We start from the raw sequence: 22038 nt of genomic DNA on the forward strand, positions 1-22038 counted from the left end.
AATCTACAACTAAATAATATGAGAAAAAATAGGGTATGTTACAGTGAAAAAGGGATGATTTTCAGTGAGATGGATACCTGTTGTTTTGTCAATGGTCAGGCTCTCCTGAAGATGTCCTGATTATTCTCTAAATCAGGCTCTGAACTAAAGACCTGCATCATAATGCCAGGAAAGTTGTTCCCTTTATAACCACTGTACTTTCTTTGGAATCCTCTATATAGTCTACATATAAATGCCAAAATCCCAATGCAAAATGGTAAACTCAGACAAGCAAAGTTTTCAGCCAACTATGTTGGAATGCCTACAAGGCTCTAACTCAGAAGACTGAAGTAGGAAGATTACTGTTTTTAAACATATTATTTATCTTTAATATATTGCTGGTTAATTTAATAATTTTTAAAACAAGTATTCAGACACTATATAGTATCATAAAGTTTTATCCTGCCTTTAACATTTTCTGTCAATCTGTTATCTTATGTGTAAATATTAAATTTACTTGATCAAATTGGTAGTTTTTAGTCTTTAATTTTGTCTATAATAATTTTTTTCCTAGACATCTGATAACTAACATAAGAAAGTTTTAAAAGCATCCAATAATTAAAACTGTAATATATATGTGTGAAAAGTTCACATTGAAATCTATTTCTTTGTTAATCAAAATTTAATTGTGAAGAAAATTGGTTAACTTCTTATTTGTACCTAAGACTGGCAAGATGTATGAAAAAAAAAACCTTCAAGTCATTGAAGAAAGAAATTGAAGAAGCTATCAGAAGATGGAAAGATCTCCCGTGGTCATGGATCAGTAGGATCAACAAAGTAAAAATGGCCATCTTCCCAAAAGCAATCTACAGATTCAACCCAATCCCCATCAAAATACCAACACAATTCTTTACAGACCATGAAAGAACAATTCTCAACTTCATATACAAAAACAAAAATCTCAGAATAGTTAAAACAATCCTTTCAGGAGTTATCTCCATCCCTGATCTCAAATGGTACTATAGAGCAACAGTAATAAAAACTGCATGGTACTGCCATATAAACAGACTGGTGGATCAATGGAAATCTACTCAAAGATGCAGAAATGAACCCACATGCCTATGAAAACTTAGTTTTTGACAAAAAAGCCAAAACCACACATTGGAAAAATGATAGCATCTTTGACAAATGGTGCTGATCTAACTAGATGTCTATATGTTTAAAAAATGCAAATAGATCCATATTTATCACCCTGCCCAAAACTAAAGTCCAAGTAGATCAAGGACTTCAACATAAAACCAGACATACTAAATCTATAAGGAGAGAAATTGGGAAAGATCCTTGAACTCATTGGCACATAGAAAACTTTCTGAACAGAACACTAACAGCTCAGGCTTTAAGATTAACAATTAACAAACAGAACCTCTTCAACCTGAAAAGCTTCTGTAAGGCAAAGAACACTGTTTACAGAACAAAAGAGCAGCCTACAGGTTGGGAAAAGCTCTTCACCAAGCCTACATCTGACAAAGGGTTAATATTCAAAATATATAAAGAATGTAAGAAATTAAACAGCAACAAACCAAATAATCCAATTAAAAAATTGGGGTACAGAGTTAAATGTAGAATTTTTAATTTAGGAATCTCAAGTTCTTAAAGTGCTTCTTAGCACTTGAAGAAATGCACAACATATTAAGTCATCAGAGAAATGCAAATCAAAACAACTCTGAAATCCCATCGTACACCCATCAGAATGGCTAAAATCAAAAATTCAGTTAACAGCACATGCTGGTGAGGATGCAGAGAAAAAGAAACATTCCTTCTTTGCTGGTGGGAATGTAAACTTCTACCACTTTGAAAATCAATCTGAAGGTTTCTCAGAAAATTAGGAATAGTTCTACCTCATGACCCAGCTATACCACGAATTGGCATATACCCAAAAGATACTGTATCATACAATGAGGACATTGACTAAAACATGTTGAAAGCAGCTTTATTTGTCATAGCCAGAAACTGGAAACAACCCAGATGTCTCTCAACTGAAAAATGGATAAAGAAACTGTGGTACATTTATACAATAGAATACTACTCGGCTACTAAAAACAAGGAAATCATGAAATTTGTAGACAAATAGTTGGAACAAGAAAAGACCATCCTGAGTGAGGTAACCCAGACCCAGGAAAACATACATGGCATATACTCATTTATAAGAAAATATTAGCCATATAGCATATAATAACCTCCCTACAATTCACAGACCAAAAGAAGCTAAGGGAGGGAGCATGAATCTCATTGAGAAGGGGAAATAGAAAAAAAAAAAAAAAAAAAAAAAACAAACAGAGAAAGTGCTTGAAGAGAGGGAACAGGATAGGCGAGGGAGTACTGAGGAAAATGTGGGTCCAGATCTGATGTGGGGAGAATTGGGGAGGAAGGAAAGGAGAGGAGAGGCATGCAGAGAGAATAAAAACTGTGGCCTGGGGCATCTCTGAGTCAGACTGGAGACTTGCTACAGGGTAGGCTTCTGGGAGGATTTAGGGGTGACTCTATTGGAGACTCCTACTAGCAAGGGACATAGAGACTGAAGAGTCCACCCTCTAACCAGACAGGACTCCAAGTAGAGGGAGAGGAACACCAACCCACCTACAAACACTTAGACCCCCAAATTATTCTTCCTAGAAGATGTGCAGGAATAAAAATAGAGCAGAGATTGAGGGAATTTCCGACCAATGCCTGACCACACCAAGGAAGAGACCCAACCGCTACCACTACCAACAACATGCTGCTATACGTGCAGAAAGGAGCCCAGCACAGCCTTCTGTTGAGAAGCACCACCCAGCAGTGGATTGAAATATATGCTGAGACTCATAGCCAAACATTGGACAGAGGAAAGGGAGCCTTGTGGAAGAGTGGTAAGAAGGAGAGAAGGATCAGGAAGGATAGGATTTCTACAAGAAAACCAACAGATCCAACTAACCTGAGTCCAGGGGGTCTTGAGGAGATTGAAACCATATATGGACCATATATGGACTGGACTTAGGCCCCCAACACATACATTCATGATGGAGAGTTTGGTCTTCCTGTGGGTCCCCTAGAACCGGGAGTGGGAGTGGTCTCTGACAAGGATTCTCTTGCATGCTTTTCAATCACTTCCCCTTCGTGGGGCTTCCTGGCCAGGGCACTGTGATAGAGGATGTGCTCAGTCCTGATATGACTTGATGTGCTGGGATGGGTAACTGGAGAAGAGGAATCTCTACTTTTCTGGGGGGGGGGGGCGATAGGGAATATGGAAAAGAGGGAAGGAGGGTAGAACCTGGAGGAGAGGTGGGAAGGGGTTACAATTTGGGATGTAAAGTGAATAAATAAAACAATTTAAAAAACCCCACAGTTTTGACTCTGGAAAAAAACTTAATCTTTGAGCATTTACCCAAAGACCATTTCTAAACTTCTATAGCTCAGTCAACAGTCCCTCACTGTCCTGTGTAATTCTCTGTAATATATGATACAACAACCTAACAAAGCCAGCTCATTGCTGGAAATGTATCCAAAGAACTGTCTATTTTCTTTCTTTCTTTCTTTCTTTCTTTCTTTCTTTCTTTCTTTCTTTCTTTCTTTCTTTCTTTCTTTCTTTCTTTCTTTCTTTCTTTTCCCAGCCAAATGTTATGTCTATTTCCAGCAAACGCTAAAACAAGGAGTAGCTCCCATGGACTTTGCAGCGAATGTCCATGGGTTATTTAGAGATGCTCAGTCAGGTTCGTATTGTTGAAAGATCAGTGTTGATCGTTTTTTTTCTGTTCTGGCTGGCTCATCCCTGGTAGCACTCTACTGGAAACATAATATGTTTTCACAACTCCAGAATGTTCATGTCCCAACTAGCACCTGTGCTCTAAAAACAACATCATCCATCCCTGCTTTCTAGGGTGAGAGGCCCACATACAAAGCCTTTGCATGTGGTAGAGCTTCATGAAATGATCAGTCTATTGGTCGTTCAGTGCAGAGTTAAAAAGTTCACTTCATAAATTGCCATTTTCTTTTAATATTAGTGTGTATGGTCTTTCGTCTAATTGATCAATGACCGTCCAGTTCTAAAAATCAAACTGGAGAAAATCTCTTTGATTTTTTTTTCTGTGGATTTTGCTTAAAAAGAAAATAGAAGCATTTCTAACTTGAGTGTCAATCTGTATGTCCACAAAACATTTAAAAAGTGCCAGGCTACGGAGAAAGAGGATGCAAGCAGTCCTGATGCTACTTAACAAGCTATGGTCACATGGCAATAGCGAAGAACACCCACTTTTAGTGGACTAGGGGAATGGAGTTGAGAGGAAGAGGAAGGAAGGGTGGGACTAGGGGACTGGGTGAAGTTGAATAAATTGTGAAGAAAAAAAATTTAAAGGGCCTATGATTAAAGTACACAGTAATTGTTAAGGAAAGAAGTTGGATAAGTGAGGCAATCATTAATTAAATAGAATCCTTGTTTTCTTCCCATTAAATGTATAATTAGATAATAATTATGCAAATAAATTATTTACTTAAAACAAATAAGAGCAAAAGAGGTAGAAAAAACAGTTTTTTAAAATACATTTTTGCATTTTAAAGAAATGACCCTCTCAGATTATTGAATAAAACTAAATTGATTCAACAGCCATTGATTAAGATACACAAGTCTATTTCTTTTTTTTTTCTTTTTTTTTTTGTTTTTTATTTTTCTTTTTAGTTACATTTTGTTAACTCTGTGTCCCAGCTGTATCCTGCTCCCTCATTCCCTCCCCAACCCCACACTCCCTCCCTGGTCTCCTCCCTGCCCCTTTCCAAGTCCCCTGATAGGGGAGGACCTCCTCCCCTTTAATCTGACCCTGTTTTATCAGGTATCTTCAGGGCTGGCTGCAAAGTCCTCCTCTGTGGCCTAACAGACTGCTCCTCCCCTGGGGGGGGGGGGTTCTAAGTGTTATAACCTTCACTTGCTCTAACCATCCAAGCATCATAAACCCTTCTCTTATCAGAATGAAAAAAACAGAGTTAAGGTACAAAGTATGAAACAGTTACTCTTGGACATCTTTTAGCAACCATGCTAGCAGGTGAATGAAATAAACATTGGAGGTGTAGCCCTATAAGACCTAGAATTAACTAGTGTGTGGCAAGAGAATATTTGTTACATAGTACAGTTTGTTTTCTCTTCTACTACTATGTGAACAGTTATTGATATCTGGACACTCAAAGGTACCAGCATGAAACATTCAAGTGGTATCAGAAAGAGTTGCCATAAATGCAGAGAGGAAGACTGTGAGAGTACATCACAGAACCTACAGTACCAGCTTTAGAGATAAATGACAGCAGGGCATTCCTGTCTTTGTTTCTTCTTCTTTTTTTTTTTTTCTCTTCGTTTTCTTGTTTTATTCAACGGAAGAGATGTTAGCTCCTCTTCCAGACCTGTAAGGCCTCTGTTCCTCCCCTCTGCTTTTTTGCTGAGTCCTTTGAGTGATACAACCTCCTAGCTGAGAGGAACAGAGACTGCACATGGTGTGGATGGACAGATGCCCCTAGTGGTCCATCTTCCTCAACATGAAACAGTCTATCATGTCATTTGGGCCAGATAACGCATATAACCAGGAACCCTTGAGCAAACACAGTTCTTATTTGCCTCTTGTTCTTTTCAACAACAAGGGGGAAATGGAGACTTGGTGAATGTAAAAGTGCATGCGTTTGCAAATCTCTAACATTCCATGGCCTCTCTGTCGGCAAAGTTACACAGGATAGGTTGGAATTGGCTCGTCTTATTTCAGATAAGGGAGCCCAAATTCATATTGTTGAGATAAACATACTCGACTTAAGGAGCATCAGACAAGATTTCCTGATGATTATTTAGCCTAATTTTGAAAGATACTTCGTGTCAGTAATGGTATGTGTCTTTCTTATTGGCTAATGTTTACCTATCACTAAATGTTTACCTCACTGAATTAAGGTGAGCATCTCCTTAAGCAGACATGTTAGGTTCTGTGGCTAAGGACTAGAAATGAGGACAGTATATGTATTCTACAGAGACTCTGCTGTTAACATTGGTTCTACCTAGACTTGACTGATCTTCACATCCATAAGGAATAATACTCTACCAGTATACATGCCTAGGGTCTGAGTCCACATGACAAGAAACCATTATTTATCCATGATAAAAAGGACCTCCTCTGAATTATTTATCCCCAATGGCTCTGCCTTAACACAGTGGACAGGTGTGGTTATAAACTCTTTGTAGGAGTTAAGGCATCTCTCAGGAAAATCACTTTTCTGGTGACGTAAAATTGAGACCAAACAGAGCTACCTTAGTGGTGTGGTGGCCAAGCAACAAAAAAAAAAATCATGATTCGAAGGACAATATTTAAACAGTTGTAATTGAAATGTTTTGAAAACTGGCTATATGTGGGTACACGCCCTTTCTACACACACACACACACACACACACACACAAAGCACAAATTCACATACACATGCAGACACAAGTATGCATGCATGCACACAAACATACATATGCACACAGAATAAGACAAAGTGGATTGTGGAGCCTTCTGGCCTACATATGCATTTAACTGTGATTCCATTCTGACCAAAAGAAAGAAAAGAAAAAAAAGAAAAAGGAACACAATTCAGCACTTTGTGTGGCTTTCTTTCAGTTTTCATAACATTAGGTAATTGTTAGCATCATAGTCATTTAAAAATCTCACATTTTGCTCACTTTCAAATGTCATAAAAATAAGTGGAGGACCATGTTTTTTAGTCTATTTAAAAACAATTCAGCATTATTCAAAATCTTTTAAGTTATTTAAAATATCCCCGAAGCTGGGAATATAACTCAGTGGCAAAGCAGTTTGCTTATCACGTCCAAAGAGTGAGATGTAATTGCCAATAACACACACCACACATCATGCATGCACACAAGCACACACACACACACACACACACACGCACACACAATCTTGGCTATTAAGGTCCACATAATGCCTATTTTTTTCATAAGGAAATGAAACAATTCAGATACAATTAATAGAAAATGCAAACATGACAAAGTTCACTGACCCTAACCTGCATGACTACTATGGCAGTGTTTACCTCAACTGTTATTTTGAGTCTTGGAGAGCAATTTTCAAATATGAGGGAAAAAAAAGGCTACATCATCTTTTTCATAAAGCTACACAGAGCCCAACCATGTTATGTTAATAATAGATGTAAAGTCCAGATGAATCACTCAGAAGACTTAGCTGAAAAGTATATGCCTGCTTATGAGTTGTAACATGAGGGTAAATCAAGAGTCTTGTATAATTTAAAAAGCAGTTTCTTGATTTTATGCTTAAGGAAATGAAAATGACCAAATAAAGTTAGTAAAACTGTGTGTCTTAATTTTAGCTGTATGTGTTAATACCACGTTTTCCGTATCTCTCTACCATATTAACATTTGAGTTTTTAGGACAAAGGTGAATTCCGTTTTGCTGGATTAATATTGTATGAAGAATTGAGAATCACACTTTGAGCCACGTTATGGGAAAACAATAGTGTCCACAAGTTCACTAAAGAAAGGGAGAGTGAATAAGATGGAAGTAGGATTGCTTTCTGAAAAATGTACTCAGTTGTTCAAATCACAAGGCAGCAAGATTCAGTCAGGCTTATGTTATTGAGTAGTATGATTTAATAGGTGAGGATCCGTAAGTAGATACCTTGGATATCAACAAGACTTGAATCAAAAGACAGGGTGTTATGGTTCAAAATTTAGAGTGGAGCTAAACTGGGATTTAGGACAGGGTAATGGGTCAATAGCTAAGAGAGCTTGTTGATCAAGTATGACCTGAAATGAGAACCTCAGCATCTATATAGAAAGCTGGGTGTAACAATTCATGCGCTTGTGACCCAAGCACTATTGCTGGCCAAGACAGGTTGGTCATTGTAACTTGCCTACCACCAGCCTAGTTACACTTAGTGAGACTCTTTCTCAAGGGAATAAGGCAAACTGTGATGGAGCAAGATATCCAACATCCTCCCATGGCTTCCACACATGCATTTGTACACATAAGCCATATATACTTAGTCATACTCACAGATGAAATGAGATCTAGTGCCTCAGTACACTACTAGGCATGACATGAAGAGAAAAGTTAAACTGAAGTCTATAGTATAATGAAATGAGTTGATACTTGAAGCAAATAAAGCTGTACTTGGCTACCTAAAGCTATGAAGAATTGCTAAGTAATGGGAACAAGCATGGGGAAGGCAGTAGGAATGAAGTACAAAGTGAAGAGTCGGGCAGCTTGACTACAATGGAGATGTCTTTGTGATTATTCTGGGTTCAGAGGATATTAAATTTCAGCACAGTAAGATTACTCCCGGCTCAGAACCATGTCAGCCTAGCTTGAACTGAGCACATAAATGGATGAATATAATCCTGAGAATAGCCTGTTGGTGCTGAAAGCTGAGTAGGTATGAAAGGATAGTAACAGAAGCTGAAATGGGGAAATACAGCTCAGAGAAATTACATAATCAGCCTAAGGCCACAGTAGGGTGATGGGAGAGAGCTAGGGCTACAACACGGGTGCCCTACTTTCCCATCTTTATTCTGTCCTTTAGTGATTACAGGATAGTCCATCTGAAATAGCCGCAGTGTGGGAAGACATGCTGATTCTTTTAGAGCTCTGAAAATAATCCGTGTGGTTATGTCCAGATCAAGGAGAACCTACAGAATCCCAGTGAAGTTTCCAACAGAAAGGTTCTCCTGGGTCAGGTGTCAATTTTGTACCTATGGACCTCAATTTTACAGCCTGGCTATGACTTAGATCATGTATGGAAGTTCAAAAATTACCAAGAATGCCAGAGATGATCTGTGTTTCCAAGAAATTTCCATTTAAATGACTTGGGGTAGAGCCCAGAGAGTCCTGGCACGGAGAGAACAAAGCATATTTCTGCTTTACTATCTGTTAAAGGGTGATGTGTCCTGGTCTATAGTAGCCCTGGCATTCACCATTGTGTGTCCTCGTTGCTTTCTCCTCCTTATTGATAAAATGCATGTGTTTACTTCTTCTAGAATATTATGAGCCTCAAGAGAATAAAGAATGCCAACTAAAGCACTATAAATGCCAGAAGAACTCCAGAGATGCTCTCTTGTGAGGTCCATGTGACTCGTGTCTTGGGAATGGGATCTAACTTTACTAGGAGTGTGCTCTGTATTTAAAAAAAAAATCTAACCAAGACAATTTTACCTAGAGTCTCTAAAATGAAAATGACTTCAGTATCAGAATCAGCTTGTTTTGTTTCTTTTTTTAAATTCTGGGAAGCGATACTTTTACTGACAGTGGTTTAGCAAGAGACGACTAGTCAGAAAACATTACTCCTGAAGATGAATAAGCGGAAAAATGATAGTTAGACATTAATTTCCCTTATCTATAGCTGAAGGAACACCTGCAAGCAAAGATAAAACCTAAGATTATACAATTCCATACTTTATTTTAAAGGCTTAAAAATCTGATATGCGACATATGCATGCCCTTGCCCATGTGTTTTTTCTTGGGTGTACATCCAGAAGGAGACCACAGGTTGACTTAAAGTGTCTCCTACTATCTCTTTCCTTCTTGTATTGTTAGACACGGTCTTCCACTGAACTTGGAACTCTTCCTTGTGGCTACACTGGCTGGTGGGTGAGCCCCCAGGATCCAGCAGTCTCTGCTCCTCAGGGTTGAGGTTACAGACAAATACCACTGAACCCTGCTTTTATGTGGGTATAGAGACTGAAGGTCTGGACCTCATGTTTACGTAGAAATCAGTGTACTCAGCTACTTCTCCATACATATATGGAATATATAAGGAATCCTCAGTGATTCGTCTTGGGTGATGTGGAATCAAAGGATTCTACCCCAGCAGGGCTGACCCCATACTGTTTTTGTAGAACCTGATCAAAATGACTGGATCTCAAATCTAGTGCTACCTCAGCGTTAACTGCAGTTTTGTTCAATGATACATTAGGGAACCCAACCCCAGGTCTACAGAATCAGATTATCCTTGAGAAATGGTTGGCCACTTACAGCCATAAGAAATCACCTGGCTAGTTCTAAAGCTCCCTGTCTGCTCTAAGTCAGAGTGGCAAGATGTGTGGGAGAACCAGAGATGAAGTTCTGGGTTTCTCAAACTTTAGTGTGTGTGTGTGTGTGAACAGTGGGCGATCTCATTAAGAGCAAGATTTGGTTCAGCTGGCCCGGTGTGGGGTTTGAGAGTTTGCCCTTATTATAAATTCCCAGGTGAGATCACTGCTGCTTTTGAGTAGCAAGGGCCTTGGTGGCATAGGAAAGGACCCAAATCTCTCGCAAAAAATAGGTGATGGATTTCAGTGATGAATAATCTGGGGACTTAATTACATCTGAAGGAATCATCATAAAACACCTCATTTTAATTCTGTTTAACAAGAGCTTGGCTAAAGGTCATGAATTCCTGGTGCCAAATGATACAGTGGGGGGGCAGAATTAAAAGTGATCCAGAATTCAGTGATGTCTGTTTCTAACACAAAACAGCACCCATGGACAACCAAAATCTACCAGACTCTTTTTTCTGTGACTGTGTCCTTTTTTAATGGTTTTATATATATATATATATATATATATATATATATATATATATATATATATATATATATATACTCATATAAATATGAAAATGATAATTGCCACACTGACTAACAGAACAATAGAAATATGCTTCCCCAGACAGATTATTTGCTGCTCATTTCTGTGTTGCCTTATGAAGGTCCAACAATGCACACTTTTTGAAACAGGATGAACAGTAGCCCTTACAGTGGAGTTCATGGCATTACCGAATACCCCACTGATACAGTAAGAGGCTGACTCATTTCCTTCTCCCTGTATGATATGTTACAATTGAAACTAGGATGCCATATGGTAAGTCTAAAATGCTCAGTAGGTCCAGTAGCTTTTGGTGACTCTGCCAGCTCTTAGGTAGTATTCAGGTTGAAAAAAAGAAGTGTGAGAAAATTGTAACTACTAGTCTACATTGGAGGTTTCTGAATAGAGGGGAGATTTGATCAGGTAATCATTAACTCCACTGGACAAAACAGATAGATGTCTGACATGCTCTCTTACAACCTTCAAGATCCTCTTTGTTCTTTTCTTCAGAATTTCCAGGCTGCGTCTGTCTTATTCACAGCATTACTGTGTGCATGGCTTCTAATGGAGCCCATAATGAGAATATTTATTTCCTTGTCTTTAACCATCAAGACTGTCAAGAATGTCAGAACTGCTCAAGAAAGTAGATTTCAGAGATGCTGACTGCTGCCAATGGAGACAGACACATTTCAGAAGTCTATGGCAATTTTTAATAACATTCTCTGTGGGAAGGGGGAAGGAGTTCAACACCTCATCTTCAGGCAACACAGCCTCCTCGCTTCATCATGTTGTGTCTTTTTCAGTGCCATCATTACACCAGGGAAAAGGGGCACTTTGAAAATACACCTCTAAGATGAATTGTCAGAGTCACTGTCATGTTGCAGAATCTTAATACTGTAAAGGTGCTTATAGAAGAAATTAGTAGAACTACCATCTTTGTTTTAATCAGATTACATAGTCATAAAGTAGTAGTCTGAGGAAATTTCACCAGAATCAAAACAGTTTTTGATGGTTAACGGGCTTTCTTTAGAAAGGAGAGGCTCTTCAATAAGGTAAACACAGTTAATAAAGACAATCATTAGCATGTATTGAGTTGCAATTATGGAATAATGGGAATAATAAGGATCAGAGAGTTTTGTTGTAAGTTCTTCCCTTACAAGACAAGAAGAGTGAGGCTGAGAGATCTCAAAACATTTACACAATTTAAAATAATGATTTGAAACAGGACCAGTAAAAGCCCCTTTGTCTATGAGTTTAGGGCTTCTGGTTTTATTTGTAAGGAAATGAATTGTTAAGGAAAGAACCCCTCTCCAAAGCATACACCCCAGAAACCCTACAGTTTCACATGCTAGATAGACTTCACTGGTCGCTTCCCTTTCCTCCTGCTTTACAAGCAGTGTTCTCCCACTCAAACTGAGCTTCTGAGCCTTCTCACTAATCGTTTTTTCTTTCTTTCTTTTTTTCTGCTGGAAATGTTAAATGTGATATTAGATTACAAATGAAGTTACAGTGACAAGGCCATGACTTAGTTGAGAAGCTTATTAAAAAATCAAGAATCTGTGTGTGAGCTCCAGAACCCCAGAAAATATCTCTGTGATGGTATGTATCAACATATCACTGCTGGGGAGGCAAAGACAGACAGATACATATCCTGGCTGAAAATCTCCAGAACAAGAGAAATTTTGTCTCAAAACAAAACAAAAACAAGCAAACATACAAAACATTCATGAAACTAGGTGGATAGCTCCTGAGGAATGTCACCAAGGTTGACCTGTGGGTTTGTACATCCCCTTCCCCACCCGGCACTCACACATGGCTTCTCATATAAAAACAAAGGGAGTTACAGTGCTGAATACAACACAAAAACAATAGTAGTTTCAAAGAGCAAGTTTAAAGGTTTGCTCGTTCAGCCATAAATGCCAAACAGAAAATTTATAGGCTCATTACAGTAGACAACAAACTCAATCAGAAGTCCTTACTAAGAATAGATATTATTACTCTTTTAGGGAAAACAAACAAACAAACAAAACCAAAACATTTCTTTACTTTGATATTACACATTTGAGTATTTTGCCTTCATATATATGTGTGTATGACATGAATGCCTGGTTCCTGAGGAAGCCAGTGGGTTCATTCAGATTATCTGGAACTGCAGTTATAAATGACCATGAGCCACCATGAGGAAGCTAGAAATTGAACGTGTGTCCTATGTAAGAGCATCAAGTGGTCTTAGCTGCTGAGCCAACTCTCCAGCCTTGGAGCTTATCAAGTTTGTCATAGAAAACTTTTGCTAAGGGGCTGGATAGAAAGCTGAGCAGTTAAGGGAACGCAGGTTTGATTCTCAGCACTCAAATGGTAGCTCACAGCAATGTGTAACTCCATTTCTAGGGATGTCGTGTCTGCTTTTAACCTCAGAAACTAGCTATATGTAGGCACACAAACCTTCAGAAAAAATAATTATGTATATAAAATTAGCACAAAAATTATTTGTGACATTCTAATAAGTATCATTACTTAACCTGGAATGTGCAGTAACTTCTGCTTGACATTTCTCAGTATTATCTTTTATAAATATTTCTCAGGGCATGAAGGGACTGTTTAAAACTCTTGATTTTTCAGTGTCTTTTGCCTGTAGGTTTGATGAACTAAAATACTGTGTTAACTGTTTCCCCTTAGTTCTCTGAGCTTTTATAGTAAATCATCAACCTGAGTTAGGAGTAGCTAGTCAAAAACACTGGAGACTAGAAAGTTCCTTGCTCCTGGCCCTGGAGGTAGAGTAACCTTGTATATCTGAGCCTTTTACCTATGAGTTCTCATGCTAACTCTAGGAAGTGGTGTCAGAATGGAATAAAATCATTTCGTAGCCAGCTGGTATCTAGAATGCTGGAGAAATGCTTCTTGGTACAGAAAATCAAAACATACATATTTGGTGTCAGAAGCATAATGGGGACAGCTCATAGATCCCTCCCTAGACCCTGAATAGGAAAAAAATAACCTATCACTATCTTTTTCTTCTTAACTCTGTAGAGATATAAATAGGTACTGAAAATTTAGCTACATTGCCTGACCAAATAAGAGAATTCTGACTTTGACTGACTTGGATATATATATATATATTTTTTTTTTGTACCAGGCACACAGTGAGATGTAACATTTGTACAAACTGATATTTTTCTATTCTGATTATGGGAGACATTCATAACAGGTCTTACTCTACATAGAAAGACTACAGGGCTTTCTATAAATGACACTGTTCCCTCAGCTGCTGTCAAGAGGGAGGACGTTCTGCCAGAAAAGCATCAGACAGTGAAGTGTGCACATGTAGACATGTTTATAGGTACCTCCAGAATGGGGTGGCGGGCCGCACAGGAGTACCATTCCCTGACCTCGACGGACCGACACTGTGCTTCTTGTTCTTGTTTTAAAGTTTTCAAGGTCTGTTGGGAGAAATGAAGGAAAACATATTTAAGCTTTACAGCCCTAAGACACCGTGGGACACTATCGCTATTTCCAAGAAGGTAGTTGTGCTGAAAAATATTTTGGATTGCACCTATACCAGTGAAATTCTGTTTAACTGATACTGACAACGTTTTAGCAATATTGTCCCTTACTCCTAGAGTCCATTGCTAGATTGTCCAATAAAATGGGCACTTCCCATGTATGCCTATTCACACTCAGAATAATTAAATGTGCAGTTTATTTCCTCAGACAGCCCTAGTCGATTTTGAGTACCCCATAACTATTTACCACAGCCTATAACACACATAAAGAACATGTCTATCATTCTAGAAAATTCTACTATATATTACCCACTTAGGTAAAGTTTGTATGACTTCCTGTAGTTAAGCATCATTGTTATGATACAAACTCTTCCTGGAAGAGATACCGAATCCCACTAAATGATCTCTTCTACAGTTTTGTTCTTACCATGTGTCCAATTTACCTAGTGGCACAAAAAAAATGAAGAAGTTATTGGTAATAGATACACAATCCATTTAGACATGAGCGACCATTGCTTCTGACTTAAACAGTGTGAAGAACTGGGAGAAGAAGCTAGAAAGATGGCTCAGTGGTTAAGAGAACTTCCTGATCCTTCCAAGGACCTGGGTCCAGTTTCCATCATGCACTGGCAGCTCACAACAGTTTGGAACTCCAGTTCCAGCAGATATGACACCCTCTCCAATCCCCACAGTCACTGCACACACACACACACACACACACACACACACACACACACACATACAATGTACATACATATATGCAAGTACAACACTCATACACATGGAAAGAAAAGTCAATAATTTTTTTTAAATGGGAAAGAACATAATGTAATATATACAACAATTGTCAAGTGTTCTACTTGAGCTTTAAAACTGGGATCCAAATGCTCGCTTTTTATTTTATGAATGCCATCAGTTTTATTTAATATTTGAGTGCTCAAAGCATATTGTACTTATACAACATTTGGGAAAATGTTGAGAAATAGTTGTAGTTAACAAACAGTATTCCAGGTGGAGAACTAACTCACTTTGAATGGAACGACTGTATTTGGATAGATCTGAGATTTGCAGCCATCTCTGCCTCCTATTAGTTGTGCCTATCTTGGGCACATCTTAATTGTATGAGCTGTAAACTGAGAATTACATGAGGTTTGTTTTCAATTAAGAGCCATGGCAAAAGTTAAAGAAAATACTATGATAAAATATACATAGCCAAACAAATCCTTTAACACTGTAAGGTGAGTGTTCAGTATAAGCTCTGTCCACAAAGGACTGTTATGACTCCACAGAAAATCATTCCTTGAGCATCTCACTTTTAAAAAGACAACCAGGTTGCAAATACACATCCGAGTGAGCTCTAGATGATAAGAAAAATAAATTATATATATGCCCATATTTAGGAAAATATGATAGGCCTCAAACTGATATTTTCAAATGTCATAATCCATCCAAAGTCTAACTAACTAGTAGCAAGGTAACTCATTTTTATACTTGCACACTCATGTCTGAGATTTTTCCTGGCAATATTTATAATGCAAACAATAAAATATAAATTATGTAGTATAAATATTTATAACTTTCATTATAGAATATATTTTTACATCCTTAGCCAGCACTAAAACAAAGAAACAAACAAACAAAATCCATTACAGTGTTAGAGGCAAGATATTTCATTCCAAATGGTTGTTCTAACTGTATAAAAATTCACTGAGATGTATAGTCTTGGAGTCTGGTTAATTTCTGTGTGTGTGTGTGTGTGTGTGTGTGTGTGTGCATGCATGTTTGTATGTGTTTGTATGTGCATGTTTTGTTGTTGCAAGGTTTTAATAGTAAAGTCTAACAAAATATATACATATGTTAAATGCAAACTAACAAATTTGCAGTCACTTTACCACCAAAGCCTTGATATTAGATAACGATAGTAACCATTACATTAGGAAAGACAGCACATCCTGGACAATATTTCTTCACTATCACCACCACACGACTTGCAACAATACCCATTTGCAAACCATACAGGGGAGGTACCATGTATCAAGTACTTTTCTTACACATCTCCACCTAGTTCCATTGTGGCTTCAATACTCCATTCATGGGTAATGTAACAAAATTCAGTGTTCGTGTAAGAAAGTCCAGTGTTTCAGTGCTAATGCACCCAGAAATATGTCAGGATAGCACAGCTATGTCTTTTCCTCCAGAGCCATAGAGAGAGAGAAACCTTAGCTTCACTAGGAATGTAGTGAGGTCAAGACAAAGAACATCCAAACCAGTTAATTGCCACAGATAAGGTTTGTGCAAATGAATTTATCAGTGTATGTGAGGGTGGCTCCATTTCGGTGGAGGGTATGTTGACTAGGGATCTCAGCCCCAAGTCTTCTCTTGGCTTCCACTATGGATGAGTACTTTATGTAGAAATTTAAATTTTGTGTACAAAAGATAAAACAAGAGGAGGAAGGGCAAAACAAGCCTAGTAAGAAATAGAAAAGTTTCCATGGTAGGAACTGACCTATTATTTTCTTTGAGTTCTAATCCCTTTAACTCATGTATTTGGTTACTAAAGTTACAGCTGAATATAAGACATAATACATGACAAAGAAATAACATCATGTGCACCGTTTCTTGAAATAGCATGTTTTTCTAGATTTAAGTATGGCTCATTGATATGCTATGCACAGACCTTAAAAATAACTACCTCTGGTTTTGTCATGATTATATTTGTCATTATTTTAGGTAAAATTTTCAGAAATAATGTGCTGAGGGATGACTAATTTTATGGTAGATATGTTTTCAAATCATATTTTTACTGCCGTGTATTTATCCTTTATTCTCTTATAAGATATATTGATATCTTATTTTTTACCAAAGTAGAAAATGTGCTACAGCATTGGGGGTAAGGTAGCTCATGGAGAGCACAAAAGTGATTTAATAGGTAAATTCCTGGAGGAATGAAGGGACACAAAGGCCTTAAGATTGCAATATACAATCACTAATAAAAACCTTTGAACAGAAAGACATTTGGAACTCAAACCACAAAGTAAATCAGAGAGTAAGATGGAAAACATCTAACTATTTCCTGTCTGGAAAGTTATTAAATTTTGAGAGCTGGTAAAAAAAAAATGCTTTTCATAAATACTTGGATACGTTTCAGAACCAATAAAAGCAACATGATTCAAGAAATTTTTGTGAGAAGTAATAACATTGACTAAGAAAAAGCAATTTATTTAAGCCACCATTAAGAGACCAGCCACTGCACACGTGGGTAGGAAGGACTGAAGCTATTTGCAAGCTGGCACCTCCCCGAGGAACATATAAAAAGTTGAGTTGTAAAATGGCCAGGAAAGGTTAATGAGATAGTAACACACATCATGGTGTGCTGTAAGTCCACAGAGGAAAGGGAGAAAATGAAGAATGAAAAATGGCATCGTAAACTATGCACGTAATGCAATCACTTTTAGTTACATATTCTGTAACTAAATAGAATATAATTTTAAAAATACAAATTTATATATATATTTTTTTTTCTAGATTGGATAGACTTGGATTCAATTAACTCTCACAATGTGTCCTTAGCACAAGAAACTGTCAGACCCCATCTTCTGTCTTATTGCTTCCTTCAGTTAAAAAAATAAAAAGCAATCAATACGGAAATCAATATCAACCCAGGAAGACGGTAAAGTAATACATTGGTTATGGATATGATTTCCATAATGATGATTTCAACATTTATAAAAAGAAGGAGGTATTTTCGGAGAGTAATTCCAAAACCCTGTTACCAGGCAGCATATTTTAAATCATGTCTCGAATGTCTTCCATTTGCTCCCTAAGTGTGGGTGCACATATGCATGGTTCTTGGGATTGCGGAGGCTCACACCCAGAATAAATCTGAATTCACGAAACCTCATGGGTTGCAAAGCCACATTTCTTAAATTCTTTCCACTCCGGAAGGAGGAAGAAACCATTAGCGAGACTGGCATGGTTGACTGGATTTCCAAGAGTGAGTTTATAGCAAGAGGAAGAATTGCTTAATGGTTTATCACACTGGCTTTGGAGTCAGAGGCCTGGTGGAAGAGCTCAGCACTTCTCCTCCATCGCTGTGTGATGTGGGCGAATTCTTTAATCTCCTTGAACTTCAATTTCTTCATCTCCAGTATCAGGTCAATAATTCCCATCTCATGGGGCTTTCTTAAGATTAAAATGATGTGTGTAAAGTGCTTACTTAACTCACTGCCAGTTCCAAAGTCAGTGGTCTGTAAGTGTTAGGATTACCATTATCAAAGGAGTTTCTATACAAAGTGACTCACCAGGAGAGAATAAGCTTAAGTTTCTACGAGAGTGACATTTGTGTATCACAGGTTGTTGGGACATATAACACACGAACAGACAAACACACATAGACACACACTCCTAAACCACTTTTTCATTTTGTTTTTTGTTTGTTTGTTTTTTTTTCAAGGCAAGGTTTCTCTGTGTAGCGTTGTATGTCCTAGGCTCACTTTGTAGACCAGGCTGGCTTCAAATTCACAGAGTTCTGCCTGTGTCTGCCTCCCCAACATAGGATTATACGAGTATCCCACCGCACCCAACAATTTCACTTTTTATTATTCATCTGTGTGTTTGTATATGTGGGGTATATTCAAATGAGTGCTGATGAGTGCAGAAAAAGAAACCGGGTCTTCTGGAGCTATAGTCACAGGAGGCTGTGGGTGCTTAGAACTGGATTCAGGTTCTCTGGAGAAAGTACACATTCTTATCTACTAAGCTGTCTCTCTTGATCTTTGTCATCTGTTCTATCCAATGTCCAGCAAAAATTCTTTGAGCTCCTTGTTGTTTGTTAACAATTATCACTATCAACCCCTTTCAGCAACAAGTAAGCAAAACAAAGCAAATCTCTCTATATAATTTTCCCAAATGCCTGGAAATCATTTTCTCTCTCTCTCTCTCTCTCTCTTTAACATTTAAAGTAATGAGCACACATGTTTTAAAATATAATACTATATTAAATATATCATTTAATATATATTATTACATTAATTAGAATGAAATATAATATTTTCTTAATTCTTTGAGAATTTCTCATGTGCATAAAATGTATTTTATTATATTTATTCTCCAGTTCTCCCCAAATTCATTCTAGACCCTCCAGTTTCCCCACCCAAATACACGTCCTATCTCTTTTTTCCCCTATAACACACCAAGTTCAGCTCGGGCAGCACATATGCTCTTGGATGTGTGGATACCCTCAGGAGCTTGGTCACCTGACCAGAGACCACACCCTTAAAGAGAACTGTTGCTTTCTCCCCTAGGAGCCATCAGTATCAACATCTCCTCAGCTAGAGCTGAGTTCCTGTGAATTCCACTCCCCATACTGGAAGGTTTTCTGGCTTGATCTTGAACAGGGACCTGAATCTGGCCTGAGGTGTTGGGCTGATATTAAAAAGTAAATGTCTTTTCTAGTCATCTTTATATTTATGATACTTATTAGTAAAGAGGGAGTTAATTCAGTCAGGATACTACCACTTAAGTCAGAAGTAGCATTGCAGATAGTGTATGACTTTGGGATATCTATAAAAACAATAATAAAATGAATGAAGGAAAGTTTAATAATCTATGAAGTAGTTGGGAAGAAAAGGCAGATCTGGGGAATTTGATGAAGAAATTATTACTAATAAATTATGATGAAGAAAAGCATGTGAAGATGGCCCAAAACACATTTGCCCAGGGTCCGAAATTCTGCATTTAGTGAAAGGGGACACTAGCCTGTTCTATAATTCTTGCAACATATTACTACTCTGCCCTTTGTTTCTAGGAACAAAATCCCAGGAAGCACTAAAAACAGCAGAGTCCCTATTCGATGCTAAGGAGGCTTCTGCTGATTACTTTGGTTACATCACCATTTCCGTAAACAGTACCTTTTTCAGAAGAATATAAGGCCAATTCTAACTACGTCACAGACAGGACACACACTTATTTCCCATATGTTTCTCCAAACTACTCTGTGAAGTTGGCTCTATTATTAATTACACTCAATAGAAAGAAAAATATGCAAGATTACCAATGGAAACAAGGAAAAGGTTGAACTAGAATCCAGGACTTCCCAACACAGACACCCATATATTTATCTTCTGTTCTACATTGAATTAAATGATAGAATTAAAAACATATAGCTGACAATATTCTTCAAACTATTCCACAAAATAGAAACAGAAGAAACATTACCAAACTCATTCTATGAAGCAACAGTCATCTTGATACAGAAATCATAAAAAGACCCAACAAAGATTTTAGACCAATTTCTATCATAAACATTAACACAAAATACTCAATACTCACAAACCAAATCTAAGAACACATAAAAAATATGATTCACCATGACCAAGTATCCATCAATGTAATCAACCATATAACAAATTGAAAGAAAACAAAACAAAACAAAACACACAATCATCTCCTTAGATGCTCAAGAATCATTTGACAAAATCCATCACCCATTCATGTTTAAAGTATTGGAGAGATCAGGAATATACGGCAAATACCTAAACATAGTAAAGACAATATACAGCAAACCTATAGCTAACATCAAACTTAATGGAGAGAAACTTAAAGCAATCCCACCAAAATCAGGGACAAGGCAAGGCTGCCCACTCTCTCCATATCTCTTCAACATAGTCCTTGAAGTCTTTACTAAAGCAATAAGACAATTAAAGGAGATCAAGAGAATACAAATTAGAAAGGAGGAAGTCAAATTATCACTATTTGCAGATGATATGATACTACACATGAGTGACCCCAAAAATTCTACTAGAGAACTCCTTCAGCTGATAAATGCCTTCAGCAAAGTGGCTGGATACAAAAGTAACTCAAAGAAATCAGTAGCCCTCCTCTATACTACAGACAAAAGGTCTGAGAAAGAAACTAAGGAAACAACACCCTTGACAATAGCCACAAAAGACATAAAGAACCTTGGTGTAATTCTAACCAAGCAAGTGAAAGACCTGTATGAAAAAAACTTCAAGTCTCTGAAGAAAGAAATTGAAGAATAGATCAGAAAATGGAAAGAGTTCCCATACCCATGGATCGGTAGGATCAACATAATAAAAATGGCCATCTTACCAAAAGCAATCTACAGATTCATTGAAATTCACATAAAGTTACCAACACAATTCTTTTTTTTTTAATTTTATTTTTTTTCTTATCAGTTACATTTTATTAACTTTGTATCCCAGCTGTGTCCCGATCCCTCATTCCCTCCCAGTCCTTCCCTGCCTCCCTCATCTCCACTGTGCCCCTTGCCAAGTCCACTGATAGGAGGAACCTCCTCCCCATTCATCCAATCCTGTTTCATCAGGTATCTTCAGGACTGGCTGCAAAGCTCTCCTCTGTGGCCTAACAGGACTGCTCCTCCCTTGGGGGGTGGGGAGGCCAAAGAGCCAGTCATTGAGTTCCTGTTAGAAATAGACCTTGTTCCCCTCACTATGGGAAACCAATTGGTTACTGAGCTACCACAGGCTACATCTGAGCAGAGGTTCTAGGTTACATTCATACATGGTCCTTGGTTGCATGTCAGTCTCAGAAAAGACCCTGTGCCCAGATATGTTTGGTCCTTGTGGAACTCCTATCCTTTCCTCATCATACTAACTCCCCTTCTTTCTTATGATTCCCTGTACTCTGCCAAAGGTTTGGTCATGAGTCTTTGCTTTGAAAACACTGCTAGTTAGAGTTTTTCAAATGCGCTCAGTAGACTCCTGTCAATGTTTAATGTGCATCCCATCTGTCTTTCAAAACGAGGATTGATAATCATACCCCATGTCCACTCTCTTGATTATCTTTTTTAGGTGTATAGATTTCATTATGTTTATCTTATCTTATAGGTCTATATAAGTGAGTATATACCGTGTTTGTCTTTCTCCTTCTGGGATATTTCA

At 37.8% G+C, this 22038-nt stretch overlaps 1 protein-coding gene across 3 annotated transcripts in view; it reads right to left on the reverse strand.

Annotated features, from left to right (window-relative positions):
• The window catches only part of LOC129692233 (contactin-4), a 1033094-nt gene that overhangs the window by 253795 nt on the left and 757261 nt on the right, over positions 1–22038 (reverse strand). For all 3 annotated transcript variants that reach the window (XM_055628516.1, XM_055628514.1, XM_055628515.1), the window contains one exon: positions 13958–14053. In XM_055628516.1, the coding sequence (XP_055484491.1) occupies positions 13958–14053 (96 nt within the window). The remainder of the gene's footprint in view (positions 1–13957; positions 14054–22038) is intronic.

This window comes from Psammomys obesus, unplaced genomic scaffold (genome assembly GCF_907164565.1).
Source record: "Psammomys obesus unplaced genomic scaffold, mPsaObe1.curated_primary_1811, whole genome shotgun sequence".
Taxonomy (NCBI): domain Eukaryota; kingdom Metazoa; phylum Chordata; class Mammalia; order Rodentia; family Muridae; genus Psammomys; species Psammomys obesus.